The sequence below is a fragment of the Helianthus annuus genome, chromosome 5, assembly GCF_002127325.2.
Source record: "Helianthus annuus cultivar XRQ/B chromosome 5, HanXRQr2.0-SUNRISE, whole genome shotgun sequence".
NCBI classification, from domain to species: domain Eukaryota; kingdom Viridiplantae; phylum Streptophyta; class Magnoliopsida; order Asterales; family Asteraceae; genus Helianthus; species Helianthus annuus.
Window position 1 is genome coordinate 122,370,959 of NC_035437.2, and position 16,719 is coordinate 122,387,677.

General features: G+C 39.3%; 1 protein-coding gene across 1 annotated transcript in view; it reads right to left on the bottom strand.

Annotated features, from left to right (window-relative positions):
- Window positions 1-15,514, bottom strand: part of LOC118492152 — a 31,933-nt gene extending 16,419 nt beyond the window's left edge. Inside the window, exons 1-2 of the mRNA XM_035989958.1 lie at window positions 15,028-15,514; window positions 14,324-14,901 (exon numbers count right to left, since the gene is read on the bottom strand). Of these exons, the coding sequence (XP_035845851.1) occupies window positions 14,324-14,901; window positions 15,028-15,514 (1,065 nt within the window). The remainder of the gene's footprint in view (window positions 1-14,323; window positions 14,902-15,027) is intronic.
- Window positions 15,515-16,719: the final 1,205 nt, after the last annotated feature.

The following is a 16,719-nucleotide window of genomic DNA, read 5'->3' on the forward strand; positions in this document are numbered from 1 at the left end:
GACTGGCTGATGGAGTGATAGAAAACCAGCAAAAAGACAAATGTTTTGGGTTTGGCTTCTTGTGAGCACCCCTTCATTGATGTTGCCAATGATTTGATCAGGTGGATGAGATCTCAAGAAGATTAAATCTCCTTGGTATGGTATGATGGCATTTGTTGGTGAAGGCTGCAAATGTGTATCATCTGAGCTAACCACTGCTGGTGACTTTGATGACCCAGCAGTGGCTTCAAAAGGTGGTGGAATGGGTGGTAATGGAGTGGACCACTGCTGACTTTTATCCACTGTTTGAGGACTTTTGTCAGCAGTAGTTGAGGATATGGAAGCAGTGGTGGATGGGCTACTTTGATCAACAACTGTTGATGTAGCAGTGGTTGAGCTTTCACAGATGTTTTGAACAACTGATGCTTTCCCTTTGGTGGCAGACCTTTGAGGGATGATGACTTCATACCCATAGTCTGGTGTTGTATCCTCTGATGGACCTGCACTGTTAGTCTTGACAGCAGTATTTTCAAAAGTGAATTTTTCAAGATCAAACAGTTCAGCAGGATTTGCTGGGATTTTCATTGATGAAAGTTCATTGAACTTTACATCCAAAGTCTCCTCCACTACCTTGGTCTGTGCATTGAACACTTTGTAGGCCTTGGCAGTGGTTGAGTATCCCAGAAAATAACCACAATCAATTTTGGCTGCAAATTTTGAAATGGAATCTTTTAAGTTCAAAATAAAGCATGGGCAGCCAAATACCTTGAAGTATGAGATCAGTGGTTTGATTTTATACAGAATTTCATAGGCAGTCTTTTTGTGCTTGGGATTGATTAAAACTCTGTTCTGAACATAGCAAGCAGTGTTTACTGCCTCTGCCCAGAAAGTTAATGGCAAACCTGAATCTGCAAGCATGGTTCTGGCAGCCTCAATCAAAGTTCTGTTCTTTCTTTCAACAACCCCATTTTGCTCTGGTGTTCTAGGGATACTATACTGCCTTACAATCCCTTTCTTCACACAGAAGGCATCCAACTCCCTATTTTTAAATTCTGTGCCATTGTCACTCCTAAAGCTTTTCACTGGAAGATCAAATTGCTTTTCAACCTGTGTCACAAAGTCTTGCAAAATACCTGCAGGTTCATCTTTAGAGTGCAAAAAGAAAGTCCATGTAAACCTAGAAAAGTCATCAACTATAACTAAACAGTATCTTTTCTTTTTGAGGCTCATGACTTGAACTGGGCCAAACAAATCCATGTGCAGCATTTGCAAGCACTGGGTTGTTTTGGACTCCTCAATGGACTTGTAGGAACTTTTATGCTGTTTTCCTTTTAAACAGGAAATGCAATGTTCAGGACATGAAAACAATTTTTGTGGAAGGCCTCTCACCAAACCATTTTTTGAAATTTCTGTTATTGTCTTAAGATTTGTGTGTCCCAGTCTTTTGTGCCAAAGTTCTGTCTCTTTGTTAGAGGCAGCTGAGAACAGACAGGCATCAGCTCTGGGACACTCTTTAGACATGTCAACAATATAAACATTGCCACTTCTTTGAGCAACAAGTTTTGTTTGACCATTTTTAATTATTGCTTCAATCTTTTTGACCATTTCTGGTCCAACAATCTTACAACAATCTTTTGTGAAGAATGACCCAAACCCTTTGTCACTCATTTGAGACACACTCAGAAGGTTGAATTTTAGATTGTCTATTAGATTGACATTTTCAAATTTTACATTGCCAGATTGCAATGTGCCAGACCCCAGAACTTTCCCTTTACTATTATTTCCAAAGGATATATCACCCCCACCATGGATTTTAAAGTCTTTCAGGAGGGCTTTACATCCTGTCATGTGCCTGGAGCCTCCACTATCTACATACCATAGACTATCAAAGCATGCAGAAGCTCCCTGCACATGAAGTAAAAGGATTAGTTCATTAAGGACTCCAAAGCCAACAGGGCTTTGGATGGGGTCTCAACAGTGTCTGGTATGGATGCCGTGTGATGGGCAGTGGTTAAGTCAGGGGTTTGGACAGTTTTAGTACTGTTTCTTGCTAACCACTGTTGGGGGTCTTGCCCAATCAACTGCTGGTAACCGAAAGGATGCCTATTCACTCTGGGTTTAGAGGGCTTTTTGTAGACCTCATAAACGTGTGGAATCCTTTGGTAAGACTGTTTTTCCTTGCCCTTTCTGAATTGATTGGCATGAGGTGCATCAGTAACCTGAACATCTCTTTTGACAGATGTTTGGTTCAGCTGTTTTGTGACAGCTGTTTGAACTGGCACAAACAGTGGTTGTTTCTTTGTGAACCTGACAGATGGTGAAGGTGCTGATGAACTCAAGGATGTTTTAGCCATGTACTCATTCTTCTTTTCATTGAAGTTTTTGAGGTACACACATGCCTGAGTTTTATGGTTTGTTTTACCACAAACACTGCAACTTTCAGCTGAAGTAGTGACACTTGTTTTGGTTAAGTCATAAGCTTTCAGATGGAAACAATCTTTTGTTAGATGGTTCCTCTTCTCACAGAATTCACAAAACAAGTTATCAATTTTCTCTTTCTTCTTCCTCTTTTCAGACTCCTTTGTAGCAGAGGTTTTGACCACTGCTGGAATATCCTTAAGAGGAATGACTTTAGCTTTTGGAGCCTTAACACCATCAGTTGATGTAAAGTCCATTGGCTTGAAATTTTCAAGGATATCACACTCATCAGACCATCTTGGTTTAAATTGATGATTTTCAATCTCCTCAAATGCAGAGGGGCCCATTGGTCTGTCAAGTGTGATTTTGTTACCAAGTTTGTCAGTGATTTTCACTTCTTGGCCATCCTTGTTTGTTGGGATGAACTCAGTAGTTACATCAGTGGTTGAAACAGATTTTTCAAAAGCAGTGTTTTCATCATCATGTTTTCTATAACCAACCCCAAATTTTACATTGCTTTTTATCTGTTTCTCAAGCATAACCTCATACCCTTTGCATGATTCCACCCATCTTTCACAAGTGATCTGGGTGGATTCTAACTCCTTTTTGCAAACTTGGTATTTTTCTACCATAGTTTGGAGTTGGGTTTTGGTTATGCTTTGCTCTTCTTTCAAACTGCTAATCTCTTTTTCCTTTTCAGTCAACTTGTTTTTAAGTTTTTTTAAAGATCTTTCAAATTTGACTTCATCAGTTAAGATTTTGTTCCTAAGGTTTTCATTCACCTCTTTGATGTTAGCAAAAGCAATAATGCAATTGTCAGAACATAGTTTTTCTAGAACTTGAGGTGATACCTTGGCAGCAGCCATCATTGCACAATCACATTTAGGATTCTCTTCCTCATCAGCTCTCTCTTCTTCCTCACCAGCCTTTTCATCTTTCTTGTCTTCTTCAGACCATAGATCTGTCATTGGTTCAATCAGGGTACCTGAACTTTCTCCCAGCAGTACTTCATCAGTCACAGCAGTAACCACTGCTTCAGTCACCTCTTCCACTGTTTCAACCTTCAGCTGTTCCTCCTCAGATTCAACCCCTTCCTGTATTGACTCTAATGCCATCAAACAAAATTCATTGTGAGAAGAATCATTTGAAGCATATAGTGCAAAATTTTCATCATTAAGATTTTCAGGCATACTGCTCCAGTCAACAAACTCTTGACTAAAGAAACTTTGTTGTTCAGGTTGTGTAGCTACTGGAGCAGTAGTTTGAGGGGCAGATTGCACTTGTGCCTGGGGAGCAGGGGTTTGAACATATTGGATCTGTGGAGCAGCTATTTGGACATAATGCACTGGCATAGGGGCAACAGCATAGTGAGCAGTGTTCACATGTGCTGCTGGGGCATATTGGGCATAGTGCACAGTGTTTTGATTTTGAGGTCTAGGATTTGAACTAGGGTGAGTGACTATGGGACCAGTTGTTTGACTCCTACATTCCCTAGCAAAGTGTCCCAACCTGTTACACTTGTAACACTTGATTTTCGATTTATCCAACCCAACCCTTAGGTTCCCATGAAGACCTGGAAATTTTCTCCCAGTTCTCTTATAAAACTTGCTAGTTCTAACACTTAGCAAGGCCAGTTGGTGCAGGATGTCCATTTCCTCTAGGTCAGTGGGGTCGAAATGCTGTAAATCAGTGAGTTCAAACCTTAAATTGTCTGACATCTGGTTTTCATTTGCAGTGAATGCATAACCTGTAGAGTGAGGATCAGGGTTGTTAAAGTTTGCACCAGCAGTTATGTCAATGAAGTGATCATAACCCTGATCCTTACCACTACCACCAGATTCTTCTTGACCCAGAAGAGCAGTGTTACCGAATGAATAATCATCAACGGTTTTCCCTGACTCTTGTAACTTCCTTTTCTGGTTCAACTCCCTCTCAAAGGTCAGGAGTCGACCATGGAGTTGGGTCAAGGTCAGATCCTTGAACTTAGGTGCAGTTTTGGTGACAATAGCTATTGTGTCCCATTTTTCTGGCAGTGATCTGAGGAACCTGCTATTTTGAGTCGAGTTTGTAAACGTGACATTAACAAGCCTCAGTTCACTAATGAGACAGCTGAAACGCTCAAATTGTTGAGTCAGTGATTCACCTTTAACATGACAAAATGTTTCATACTGTTGGTTCAGGATTTCCCTATTGTTTTCTAAGACCTCTTCGGTACCTCCAAACTGTTCCTTAAGTGCGTCCCACAACTCTTTGGCACTGTTAAAATGTAACAGTCCAACATATATTTCGTTGGGGAGCGCTGATGCAACAATACTAAATGCTTTAGCATCCAGTTCAAATTTTTGATAATCCGTTTCAGTATAATTTTCAACAGGTTTAGGAACTTGTTTTTTAGCATCTTCAGCGCTTGGCACTGTAGGAACATGAGGACCAAAGATAACAGACTTCCAACAACCTGTGCTTTGTTGAGCGAGGATGTGACCCATCCTCCTCTGCCAGATGTTGTACTCATTTCTTTTTAGCATAGGTGGTTTAAAGAGCGAGCCAATGTTGTTTTTATCGTCCTGAGATTGTGACGTCATTCTTGTTGTTTTACAGGTATTGAGAAATCAACTATAATGGTGATTAATCCTTACTCTGTTTTTCAACGACGAACAAACGATCAGTATCAACTGTTTTGCGCTGAACTATTTACGTCAAAATGATTGTTAAATCAAATTTGACTATTCTAGCTCTGATACCAATTGTTGGATCTGAGTTTCCTTTTGATTGTATTTTTGTTTGTAAAAAAAGATGGAAAATGGATGAGTTGTGCAGCGGAATTAAAATGATAACAAACTTTGTATACAATCAAATGAGAGTAATACTTTAATCAAACATCTTTACACAAAGAACCGAATGATTGAATTTATTTCAAACACGATTACAATGATGATGTATGAATGCAAACTCCCCCTCAGCCAGAGCTCAGTAGTTTGTTCGTGCAAAGAAGACGAATGATGTGAAGAGCTAATAGAACAGTACAAAGTACTGTACTATTTATAAGCACTTGCAAACTACTGAGCATCTTTAGCTGACGTCACCATGAAAGTGACATCTAACCTCCTAACAAACTCTAACCTCTGATCTATACAGACACTACTTGTGTTAACTACTGCTATTACATTCTATTACATAACACACTATAGAACATCTGCTGCAACCTTCTACTGCTGTGAACCCAGCAGCACTTATCCGGATCAGCAGTGCTTGACTCAAGGTAGTAGATTGAATCAGCAGGACTTGAGTCTTCATCAGATCTTTAATTGAGCAGTAGTTATCGGTCAGCAGTTAGTAAGATCAGCAGATAGGAGGTCATTAGTTGTTGTAATCACTTTCAAGGGGAGAGATATGTATATCAGCATCTGCTTATTCTGAATCCACTGAGCTGATCCAGTTTTGGCTTTACATTATCTGTTCCTCTGATAGGGTTCAATCCCAACACTTTCGAACTAGAATCTCTAATGGTTTTACTGCGTAATTAAGGCTATTACCCACCTCGATATCATCGTAATGGATATAAGCCGTTTCCTCCGCTAGACATTTTCGCAGTTTTGACACATGAAATGTGCCATGTATTCCACTCAATTCTTCTAGTAACTCAAGGCGATACGCTACCTTACCGATTCGTTCAATGATTTTTAATGGCCCGATAAATCTCGGGCTTAGTTTCCCCCTCTTCCTGAATCGGATTACTCCTTTCCATGGGGAAACCTTTAGCATAACCATGTCGCCTACCTGAAATTCAATCGGTTTTCGTCTTTTGTCGGCATAACACTTTTGCCTATCTTGGGCCGCTTTCAAATGAGCTCGCACCACATCGATTTTCTTGTTAGTGGCTTGGACAACTTCTTTATGGGCTAGTTCACGTGGACCCACTTCACCCCATCATACCGGGGTTCTACATTTCCTACCTTACAACATCTCATAAGGGGCCATGCCAATGCTGGCATGGTAACTATTGTTATAAGAAAACTCTGCTAATGGCAAATACACGTCCCAACTGCCCCCAAAATCGATAATACACGCTCTCAGCATATCCTCCAGGGTCTGTATTGTTCTTTCACTCTGCCCATCCGTCTGAGGATGGTATGCGGTTCTGATAAATAGTTTTGTTCCCATCTGTTCTTGAAATTCTCTCTAGAATTTTGAAGTAAACCGGGTATCTCTGTTCGATACAATAGATACCGGTACCCCGTGACGTGCCACTATCTCATTTGTGTATACTTCCGACATCTTTTCCGAAGTATAAGTCTCAGGTATGGGAATAAAGTGAGCACTCTTCGTTAATCTATCCACGACCATCCATATAGCATCGAATCCCCGACTCGTTCTAGGCAGTTTGGTCAACAGGTCCATAGTGATATGTTCCCCTTTCCAAACCGGGATTTCCAATGGTTGCAGATTTCCATATGGTTTCTGGTGTTCCGCCTTGACTTGCAAACAAGTCAAGCATTTCTCAACATACTTTACTACATCTCTCTTCATTTCGGGCCACCAATAGTTTTCCTTTAAATCATTGTACATCTTGGTTGCACCCGGATGAATAGAATAACGGGCTAAATGAGCTTCATTGAGTAGAAGCGTTTTGACCCCGCAGGAGTTTGGGACCCATATTCTTCCAAAACGAGTCTTCATCCCGTCGCTACCATCCGCCAAATCCTTCAGCTGACCGACTATCCTTTCCTTTTTCAGGTTTTCTTCTTTCACCGCCTCACTTGTGCTTCTCAGATTAGTTCAAGTAAACCCGAGGTTACAACAAGCTGCATCGGCCTCACTCGTATTGGGACATAATCCGATTTCCTGCTCAAAGCATCCGCCACAACATTTGCCCTTCCGGGGTGGTAATGTATTTCACAGTCGTAATCCTTTACTGTGTCTAACCACCGCCTTTGTCGCATATTTAACTCCTTCTGATCGAAGAAGTATTTTAAACTCTTGTAGTCGGTGAATATGGTGCACTTTACCCCATATAAATAGTGCCTCCATATTTTTAACGCAAACACCACCGCCGCCAATTCGAGATCGTGCGTGGGATATTTCTTTTCATGCATTTTTAATTGCCTCGAGGCATAAGCTATAATCTTTCCTCATTGCATTAAAACACATCCAAGCCCCGAAAGTGAGGCATCTGAATAAACCACCAAGTCTTCGACTCCGTCCGGCAACGTTAATACCGGAGCTTGGGTTAACTTTTCTTTTAGCGTTTGGAATGCTCTTTCTTGTTCGACACCCTAAATAAACTTCTCTTTCCGAGTTAACTTAGTTAGCGGCGACGCAATCTTGGAGAAATCTTGAATGAATCTCCTGTAGTATCTCGGAAGCCCTAAGAAACTTCTAATCTCTGAAGGATTCTTCGGAGAGCTCCATTTCGACACAGCCTCTATCTTTGTCGGATCCACCAATATTCCATCGGCACTTATGATGTGGCCGAGGAATTGCACCTCTCGTAACCAGAAGGCGCACTTTGAGAATTTTGCATATAACTTTTCTCGCCTGAGTGTCTCTAACACCTCTTGTAAATGACGTGCATGATCTACTTCACTTTTCGAGTATACCAGAATGTCGTCGATAAACACGATTACCGACTTATCTAACATTGGCTTGCAAACCCGGTTCATGAGGTCCATGAAAGCCGCGGTGTGTTGGTGCACTACATCTGTTGATTTTGTCTTGGATCAAGTCTTAGTCTTAGAATGTTAGATTAGGGCACATTGTACGAAAAAATAGGAGGTATAGTGTGTTTATTGAAGAGGTTTCGCTTATAGTGACATAGGTAGAGGTTCCGCTTATATGTCATCATATAGTTCCGCTTGAATGTCACTTGGAGGTTTCGCTTGTATGACATGTATACTGAAGCGAAACCCCAACCCTATATAAGGGTCACATAAGCGAAACCACATAGTAGTGGTTGTAGGGAAATTGTGTAACGGCGAAGCCCTGCCGAATCGTCTCCAGAGCTTGTAACTTGTTATAAAGAGTAATAAACAGAGACAAATTAGTGAAATCAAGCTAAACAAAGACTGGATCAATGAATTCTGCCTCTGATTCAGTCTGAGCACTCTTCTGATAGACTCGTCAGGTTGTTTAACGATCCTACATGTGGTATCAGAGCTCAAGAGGAAGAGTTCTTACTGTTTAGTTCGTTTTCGCTCAAAAATTCTGATTTCTACACCTTCTTTCATCAGTTCAGGGAGTTTTATCGATCAAAATTGGATCAAAATTTCACAGATTGTGTATTATAGGACACTAACAAACCCTGGAAAGTTTTGGACCAAAATACGGATTAAAAATGGGTTAAACTATCTTCGGACTAGGTTTCGCTTATTCGGACAATTTGTAGTTCCGCTTATATGACCACCTAGGTTCCGCTTTTGTGACACTAAAATCAGATAGTTTCGCTCCAAATGTCAAGTGGTTCCGCTTGAAAGGTTCGCTTCAAGTGACAATTTGGAGGATCGCTTGTAAGATTCGTTTGTGAGGTTCCGCTTCAAGGGTCATTTGTTGGAGTTCCGCTTGAGGGTTCGCTTGAACAGACATTGTTGTTCCGCTTATACGTACATCAATGTTTCGCTTGTCTGTTCTTTGGAGTTTCGCTTATCAGGACACCTCAAGGTTTCGCTTATAGTGCAACATTTGGGATTTCGTTTTTGTGACATTTTGAGAGAAAGATTTGTCGAGATTATTTGAAACATGGCAGAAATGTTTGATGAAAAGGAGAATGAGTTTGTTGAAAGGCTAAATAGATATGGTTGGAATCATATGAGTCTGTATGACCAAGATGATAAGTATATTTGGACTCTTAGACTTGAAAGGTTTGCTTGCCAGCAGAATGAGAGCTTGAAAGAGATGAAAAAAAGATTTTATTACTTGATGGACAAGTTAAAATCGTTTGGAATAAATTTGACAGATACTGAAAAGATATCAAAGTTGGAAGAAGCTTTACCTGCCGAATGGGATGATGTTCTAAAGAAATTAAAACAAAAGCCTAAATTCTCGAAATTACATCCAACTGATTTCATCAATAAACTTCAAAAACATAGTTATGAAAATTCTGATAAGAAGAAAATATTGATGAATAAAATCAAAGAACATTTAGATGAACTGAATTTGGGAAATCTAGATAAAATCAATTTGGATGTAATTACTGAGATTAATAAAAGAATTTGTATATGTTTTGCTGCAAAACAAAACATGAAGTATGATTATAAGAGAGGATGTTATATTGATGAAAATTTAAAACCTCTTGACTTTGTTAAAATTGTTTGTGCAGGAACATACAAGACAGAGATAAAGGAAATGTCAAAGAATGAGGAATATGTGAAGAATGAATCTTCAAGTTCTGAAACAGTGTGTTTCAAGTGTAACAGCTTTAAGACTGACAATGACAAACTCTTGAAGAATGCGGAAAGTTTGGCATTGGAGATCAAGAAGTTGAACGATGAAAAACAAGCTGATGATAAGCAGATTCTTATTCTGAAAGAAAATTGTGAGAAGTTAAAAACTGAAAATGACAAACTGTTGGGTGGTTTGAACAGTTTGAAATCTGAAAACAAAAGTGAGAAAGAAAAAGCAAAAGTTTTGGAAGAAAAGATTAAAAGTTTTGAAATTGAAAAAACAAGAATTTCAAAAGAATTTCAAAATCAAATGAAGATTCTTGAAGATGGGAGAGATGTGTTTAGCAAAAACAACATTGAAAAACAAAAAATGATAAATTCCCATGTTCAGAAAATTATAAAATTGGAAAAGGAAGGTGAAAGTGCTCAAAAGAAAATCAAAGAGTTAGAAAAAGATCTTGAAAGCAACAAGAAATCCTCAGAAAATGAAGATTTCTGGATAAATCTTGAGAACAAGAATTTGAAAGCTAATGAAACGAAATTTCAAGAACAGATAAAAGTTTTGGAAAATGAAAAGACTGTTCTTGAAAACATGAAAAATGAGAATGATACATCAATCAAGTCTCATCTTGAAAGGATATCTCAGCTTGAAAATGAAGCTGAAAATTCAAGAAACAAGATCGATGAACTTGAGAAGAAATTGATAGGTTTTGTGACTGCATCAGACAGTTTGAATTTTCCTTGTCCAAAACCAATCAATTCAGTTCCAATAAGTGATGATGTCACAAATTTTGACAAAGTCAAAATTGAAGATTGCGATGAGAAATCTGATGATGAAATTGAAAAGATTGAAAAACAAAAATTGTTTTTGAAATTAAAAGAAAATTTTCAGAAAACTGTTCTACAATCGACTGAAAAGGGAGAATGCTCTAAGCAAAAACCTTTGAAGAAGAAAGTGGAACAGAAACAAAAAATTAAAAATGAGAAAAATATTGAAAAAGATAATAAAAGCTCATCAGATCGATCATCCAATCAAAATCAAAAATTACAAAAAGTAAAAAATGATAATTCAAAAATTGTTGGTAATAAGTGGTGCAGGTTGGACCACAGTGCTCAAAAGCCAAATCCAGCAAACATGAGGAAGGAATATCACCAAGCCAGACAATGCTATGATCTGAGCGTTTGGTGTGAAGGTGGTACATGGTACGATAACAGAGTGTGTTACCGATGCGGTTATCAAGGACACATTGCTGTTAACTGCCAGAATTGGAGTTAAGAGACCAGAAGATGCTATAATTGTCAAATTAGAGGTCACATTGCCAGAGATTGCCCAAGGAGATCGAATGATAGATTGAGGGCTAAGTCTCAGAAATTGGCAAAGATTCCAGTCAAAGTCAAGCTCCATGAACAGAAGGTTCTAAAACCTAAAGTTCAAGAACAGACAATTCAAGAAAAGAAAGTTAAACTTTCACAGGGGCAGAAAGACAGACTGAGGAAAAAGAGGAAGAAGGCGAGAGAGTATCTCGAGAAGATTTTATCCTTGGGTTCATATGTTGGTAAAAATAATAGTTCTGATGAATCGACTCCCTCGATTGCAAAGTCAAGCAAGACGAATTCGTCGGATACAAATCTGAGGACAAAAGAAGAAGAAGAAAGGTGTCGGCGATGAATCTGGCTCATCTAAGTCAGACAAGCCACACTCAGGCAATGATTCTGGTTCGTTAAAGCCAGAGGAGCCATTGGTTTAACAATGGATGATGCAAACTTTCCATCATTGTTGAACAAGAATTTGAAATCACCCAAGGACCGTCAGGCTTGGGTGAATTTATTCAAATAGAAAAACCTGACTTGCCGGAGTTCCCAGGTTGGTAAAAGTGGAACATGAATCGGCACATTTCTTGAGGAATTTCACTCTGGTGATTTTTCGCCTTACATGTGGTTAATCAAGGTCATTAGTTTGAACTTGAATTAACTATCATTGGTAAACAACGTGATGAGTTAATCCCCAATTTTACAAGTGGTAAAATCAACAAAACTTATTTTCCGGAAAAACCATTCTGATTAAAACAAACTTGAATGTTTTGAAATCATTATGGGAAAATAGTTTGTTGTGAGGGGGAGTTCTGATTGTTTATGCCAGGTGGATGGAGAATTGAAATGATTCGATATCATGTTGTCAAACTTTGTACAGTCTGTTTCAAATTTTCTCCGAAAATCAAAATTGAAACACATTTTGATTTTAGGGGGAGTAAAATTTAAAAAAATTAGAAAATTTGAAAATGTCAAAAACATCAAAAAAATAAAAAATGAGTTTTGATGCGAATAAGGGGAAATGATAGTACATCAGCTAGACTGGCACAGTACGCTAAAGATTTGTATGGTATAAATGCAATTAAGCAGTCTCGCTAAAGATGTGTCGATAGGTTTTCACAGATTAGTAGATCAGTTTGGGATATAAACATAAATTTCACTTACGTTTACGTGGGGAACACCTCCAGGATATATAGGTAACCCCTGAAGTCCTGTTTGAAAGGTCCCGTATTCTGAGATACTAGGTCTTTATGCTCAGTGATATCTGGGGTATTATCCCGGGACTTCTGCTGTATGGAAGTACTGACCTAGTACCCGGATAATACTTTCTGCAAAAGCTTTGAAATATAAGCTCACCCTCAGCATGCTGATGAAACAATAAAATTGATAGTCGCTGTTGTTGAAAACAAAAGATCCTCTAAAGGGGACACACCTTAAAGTCGAAGCCTTCATCTCTCTGCGTATACAGAAGTATCGACCTGAGCTCTCACGGCCCTCGCACATAACCCCTTAACAGATATCAGCTGTGGTATACTCACCTGTAAGACTGAATACTGGGGTCTGGATACAGGAGTATATACTGAGGTGGGACACATGTAAATGTTTAAGTTCTAAAACACTAATTCTGTATCCTGAACAGGTTGAACATTTTGTGAGAATTTAAGTGGATCAGAATATCGGCAATCTATGCGAATTGTTTAAAAGCTTAAAATGATTTAACAGCTTAACGGTGCTAGTGTTTAGTCAGCAGCTGATATGATCTTCTTGCACGAACTCACAAAAATATGTTTGTATATATTTCATTTCTGCATTTAATTTTTGTTATTGCATTTATGTTTCATTTTAAAAAAAAAAAATCAAAAAGATTTTTGACAACTGATGTTGGAGAGCTGATATTCAAAATCTCAAAGGATAAACATGATGATCAGAGGTTTGTTTAAATTGGTTTGAAGTGCTTAATCAGATTTTGGGAAGATTAATAGGTTTTAAATGAGAAAATTTCTTGAATATTCTTAAATGATTAGTTGATCCATTAAGTTGAATCACAATTGTGTTTGTTTATGATAGAGTGTCTGAGTTGTGCAGGTTTCTGATACTGTTGTTACGGAAAGCAAGGAGATACATCAGAACCTGAGAAGAAGTTTATATTGATAAAGCCAGGAGTTGATTTCAATGGTGATAACGAATTCCAGACGGCGATCCCAGCATGATGATAGGGGGAGTCTGATGAAAGTTAGAGCCAGAGAAAGATCCGGGTACATGATTCCAGGAAGAAGTTCCTGAAGAAGACCGATCAAAATTTGAAGAATTGTCATGTTGAAGACTCTCACTAAAGACTCCGTCAACATCCAAGGGGGAGTTTGTTAGTGCAGTTGTCTGTCGACTACATCTTTGTTTAAGTTTTAGATAGAGAGAGATAAGCCCAGAGACTGATCAAGACTGAAGAAGTGCAGATATGAAGTTGCAAAAGACTTGATGAATGACTCCATCAACATCTGAGGGGGAGTCTGTTGGTACACTACATCTGTTGATTTCGTCTTGGATCAAGTCTTAGTCTTAGAATGTTAGATTAGGGCATATTGTACGAGAAAATAGGAGGTATAGTGTGTTTATTGAAGAGGTTTTGCTTATAGTGACATAGGTAGAGGTTCCGCTTATATGTCATCATATAGTTCCGCTTGAATGTCACTTGGAGGTTTCGCTTGTATGACATGTATACTGAAGCGAAACCCCAACCCTATATAAGGGTCACATAAGCGAAACCACAGAGTAGCGGTAGTAGTGAAGTTGTGTAACGGCGAAGCCCTGCCGAATCGTCTCCAGAGCTTGTAACTTGTTAATAAGTGCAATAAACAGAGACAAATTAGTGAAATCAAGCTAAACAAAGACAGAATCAATGAATTTCGACTCTGATTCTGTTTGAACACTCTTCTGATCGACTCGTCAGGTCGTCTAACGATCCTACACGGGGCATTCGTTAGCCCGAATGACATCACGAGGAACTCGTAATGTCCGTATCTCGTGCGGAAAGCCGTCTTTGGTACATCCTCTTCTTTGACCTTTAATTGGTGATATCCCGATCTAAGGTCGATTTTCGAAAACCAATTCGCCCCTTGTAATTGGTCAAATAGATCGTCTATTCTCGGAAGCGGGTATCGATTCTTTACCTTGACTTTGTTTAACTCCCGGTAATCAATACACATTCGCATGCTTCCGTCTTTCTTTTTCACAAATAGTACCGGCGCGCCCAAAGGAGACACACTCGGCCTTATAAATCCTTTGTCGAGCAAGTCTTTAATTTGCGACATCAATTCTTGTAATTCCGACGCTGCGAGTCGGTATGGTGCTTTAGCTACGGGTTTCGCGCCCGGAACCAATTCGATTCCTAACTCTACCTCCCGTTCGGGCGGTATCCCTGGTAGATCTTCCGGAAACACATCTTCGAAGTCATGTACTACCGGCACGTCTCCAATCTTCAGTGATTCTTTCTCGGGTTCGTTAGCGTATATCATAAACGCCCTACATCCATGCTTCATGAGCTTGTGAGCTTTCAACATCGAGCATATTATAGGATTGCCTCCTTTCTCGCCATAGATGGTGATGTGTTTTCCGCTCGGAGATGTTAGCTTTATCTCCTTACGGAAACACACAACCTTTGCGTGGTGTCGAGATAGCCAATCCATCCCAACAACTACTTGGAACTCTCCAATCGACATCGGGATTAGATCTATCAAGTATTCCTCATCATCGATACTTAATTTGCAGCTTTGACAAATATCACAAACTATGAAACTTTTGTTGTCCCCTATTTCGACTTCTAAGGGCACAGATAATTTCGTCAATACAAATGAAGGATGTCGAATAAATACATGTGAAATAAAGGATTTATTCGCACCCGTATCAAATAACACACGTGTAGGAATCGAGTTTATTGCGAATATACCTGAGACCACATCGGGTTCTGTTTTCGCTTCAGCCGCTGTAAGTTGGAAGGACCTGGCCTTTACCTTTGGAGCTTCTGTTGGAGATTCTTTAGCGTCTTTCTTTCCAACTAAGTCTGGGCATTCAGACTTTTTGTGGTCGGGCTGATAGCATTTGTAACAAACCGAGACTTTACTCGGACATAGATATGCCGTGTGCCCCATTTTCCCGCATATAGGACACGGTTTGTCCTTGAAATGGCACTCACCCTTGTGCCCCTTTCCACATACTTTGCAACTTGGTGACCCACCCTTTGCATCCGTTTTCTTTGTCAATTCAGCCGTTCGAGCCTTCTTTGTAGGGCTTGGATTCACATCATGTGCCCTTCGCTCGCCCCTCTCGATTTGTTTCTTCAACTCGATTTCCCGCTCCCGGGCGGTGTTGATAATTTCCGTGAGGGTTTCATACTTTGAGGGAGTCATGAACTCCCGGTATTCAGCGCTCAACATGTTGTAATAGTAATATATCTTCTGCTATTCAGTGGTGACTAACACGTCACAGAATCTCAGCTTATCCATAAAGATGCCCGTGATTTTATCAATTGTTTCACCCCTCTGTCGTAACTGGATGAACTCCTCCTTGATCCTGTTAATGACTGCCTTGGGACTATGACATTTAAGGAATGGCACCTTAAACTCATCCCATGTTATGACCCTTGCTGCTTCGGCTCCTATCTCCTTCTTTTTATTGTCCCACCAATCGTTGGCTTGACCCCTCAACTGACTCATTCCGTAAGCAACAAAATCACTCACGTCACAGTGGGTCCTTTCAAACACCCCTTCGACATCACTTAACCATCTCTGGCATATTATCGGGTCGACCTCCCCGTTGTAGATTGGCGGTTTACATGCCATAAACTCTTTGTACAAACATCCTTTACGTTCTCTCGATTTCTCTTTCGTAAGGTTGACACTATCCTCCAACCTTTTGACTCGTTCTTCGACTAATGATAACACAGTGTTTTGAATTTTGTCTATGAACCCGGATAGACTACCCTCAATTGCCTTTCCCACTTCTTCGGCAATGATTTCTTTCATTTGTTCGGTGCTGGTCGGCACTGGATCATTGCCATTCCTTTCCGTCATCTTGAAACTGAAATGTTTACTTTAATTATTAAACATTTCATTTATAACTTAGCTTTATTTATTTTGGTTTAGCCAAGTGCGTAACTTGCTTTGACCGTTCTTATTTAGTGCACCTTCTGGGTTTGAGTGTGGTAACACACCCTTCCCGTGCACTTAAATTTTTATTTCTTTTACTTACATAAGATAAGATCTACTAACATAAATAATTAATCCTTACCGGACGATCGATCAAGCTTGAACCGAACACTTTGTTGACAACCTTGAGCTCTGATTACCAACTTGTAACACTCCACTCATTTTTTTTATAATAATTTAACATAAACTAAGCATTTGTAAACCAAAACTTCGATTTACATATCAAACATAAGGAAATTTTCATAGAGTTAACATTTTAGATAAGTACTACTAGTTTAACAACCCCAAAACAAGTATTTAAGTGTTAACTACATAGACATTGTTTTAAACATATTTAAGTAATCGCAGAAGCTTCAAAATATCGTGTTCAGTTCTTGTAATCGTGCTTGATCTCCATCCGGAGTAAGTCCATCATCACCTATGGTCAAAACCAC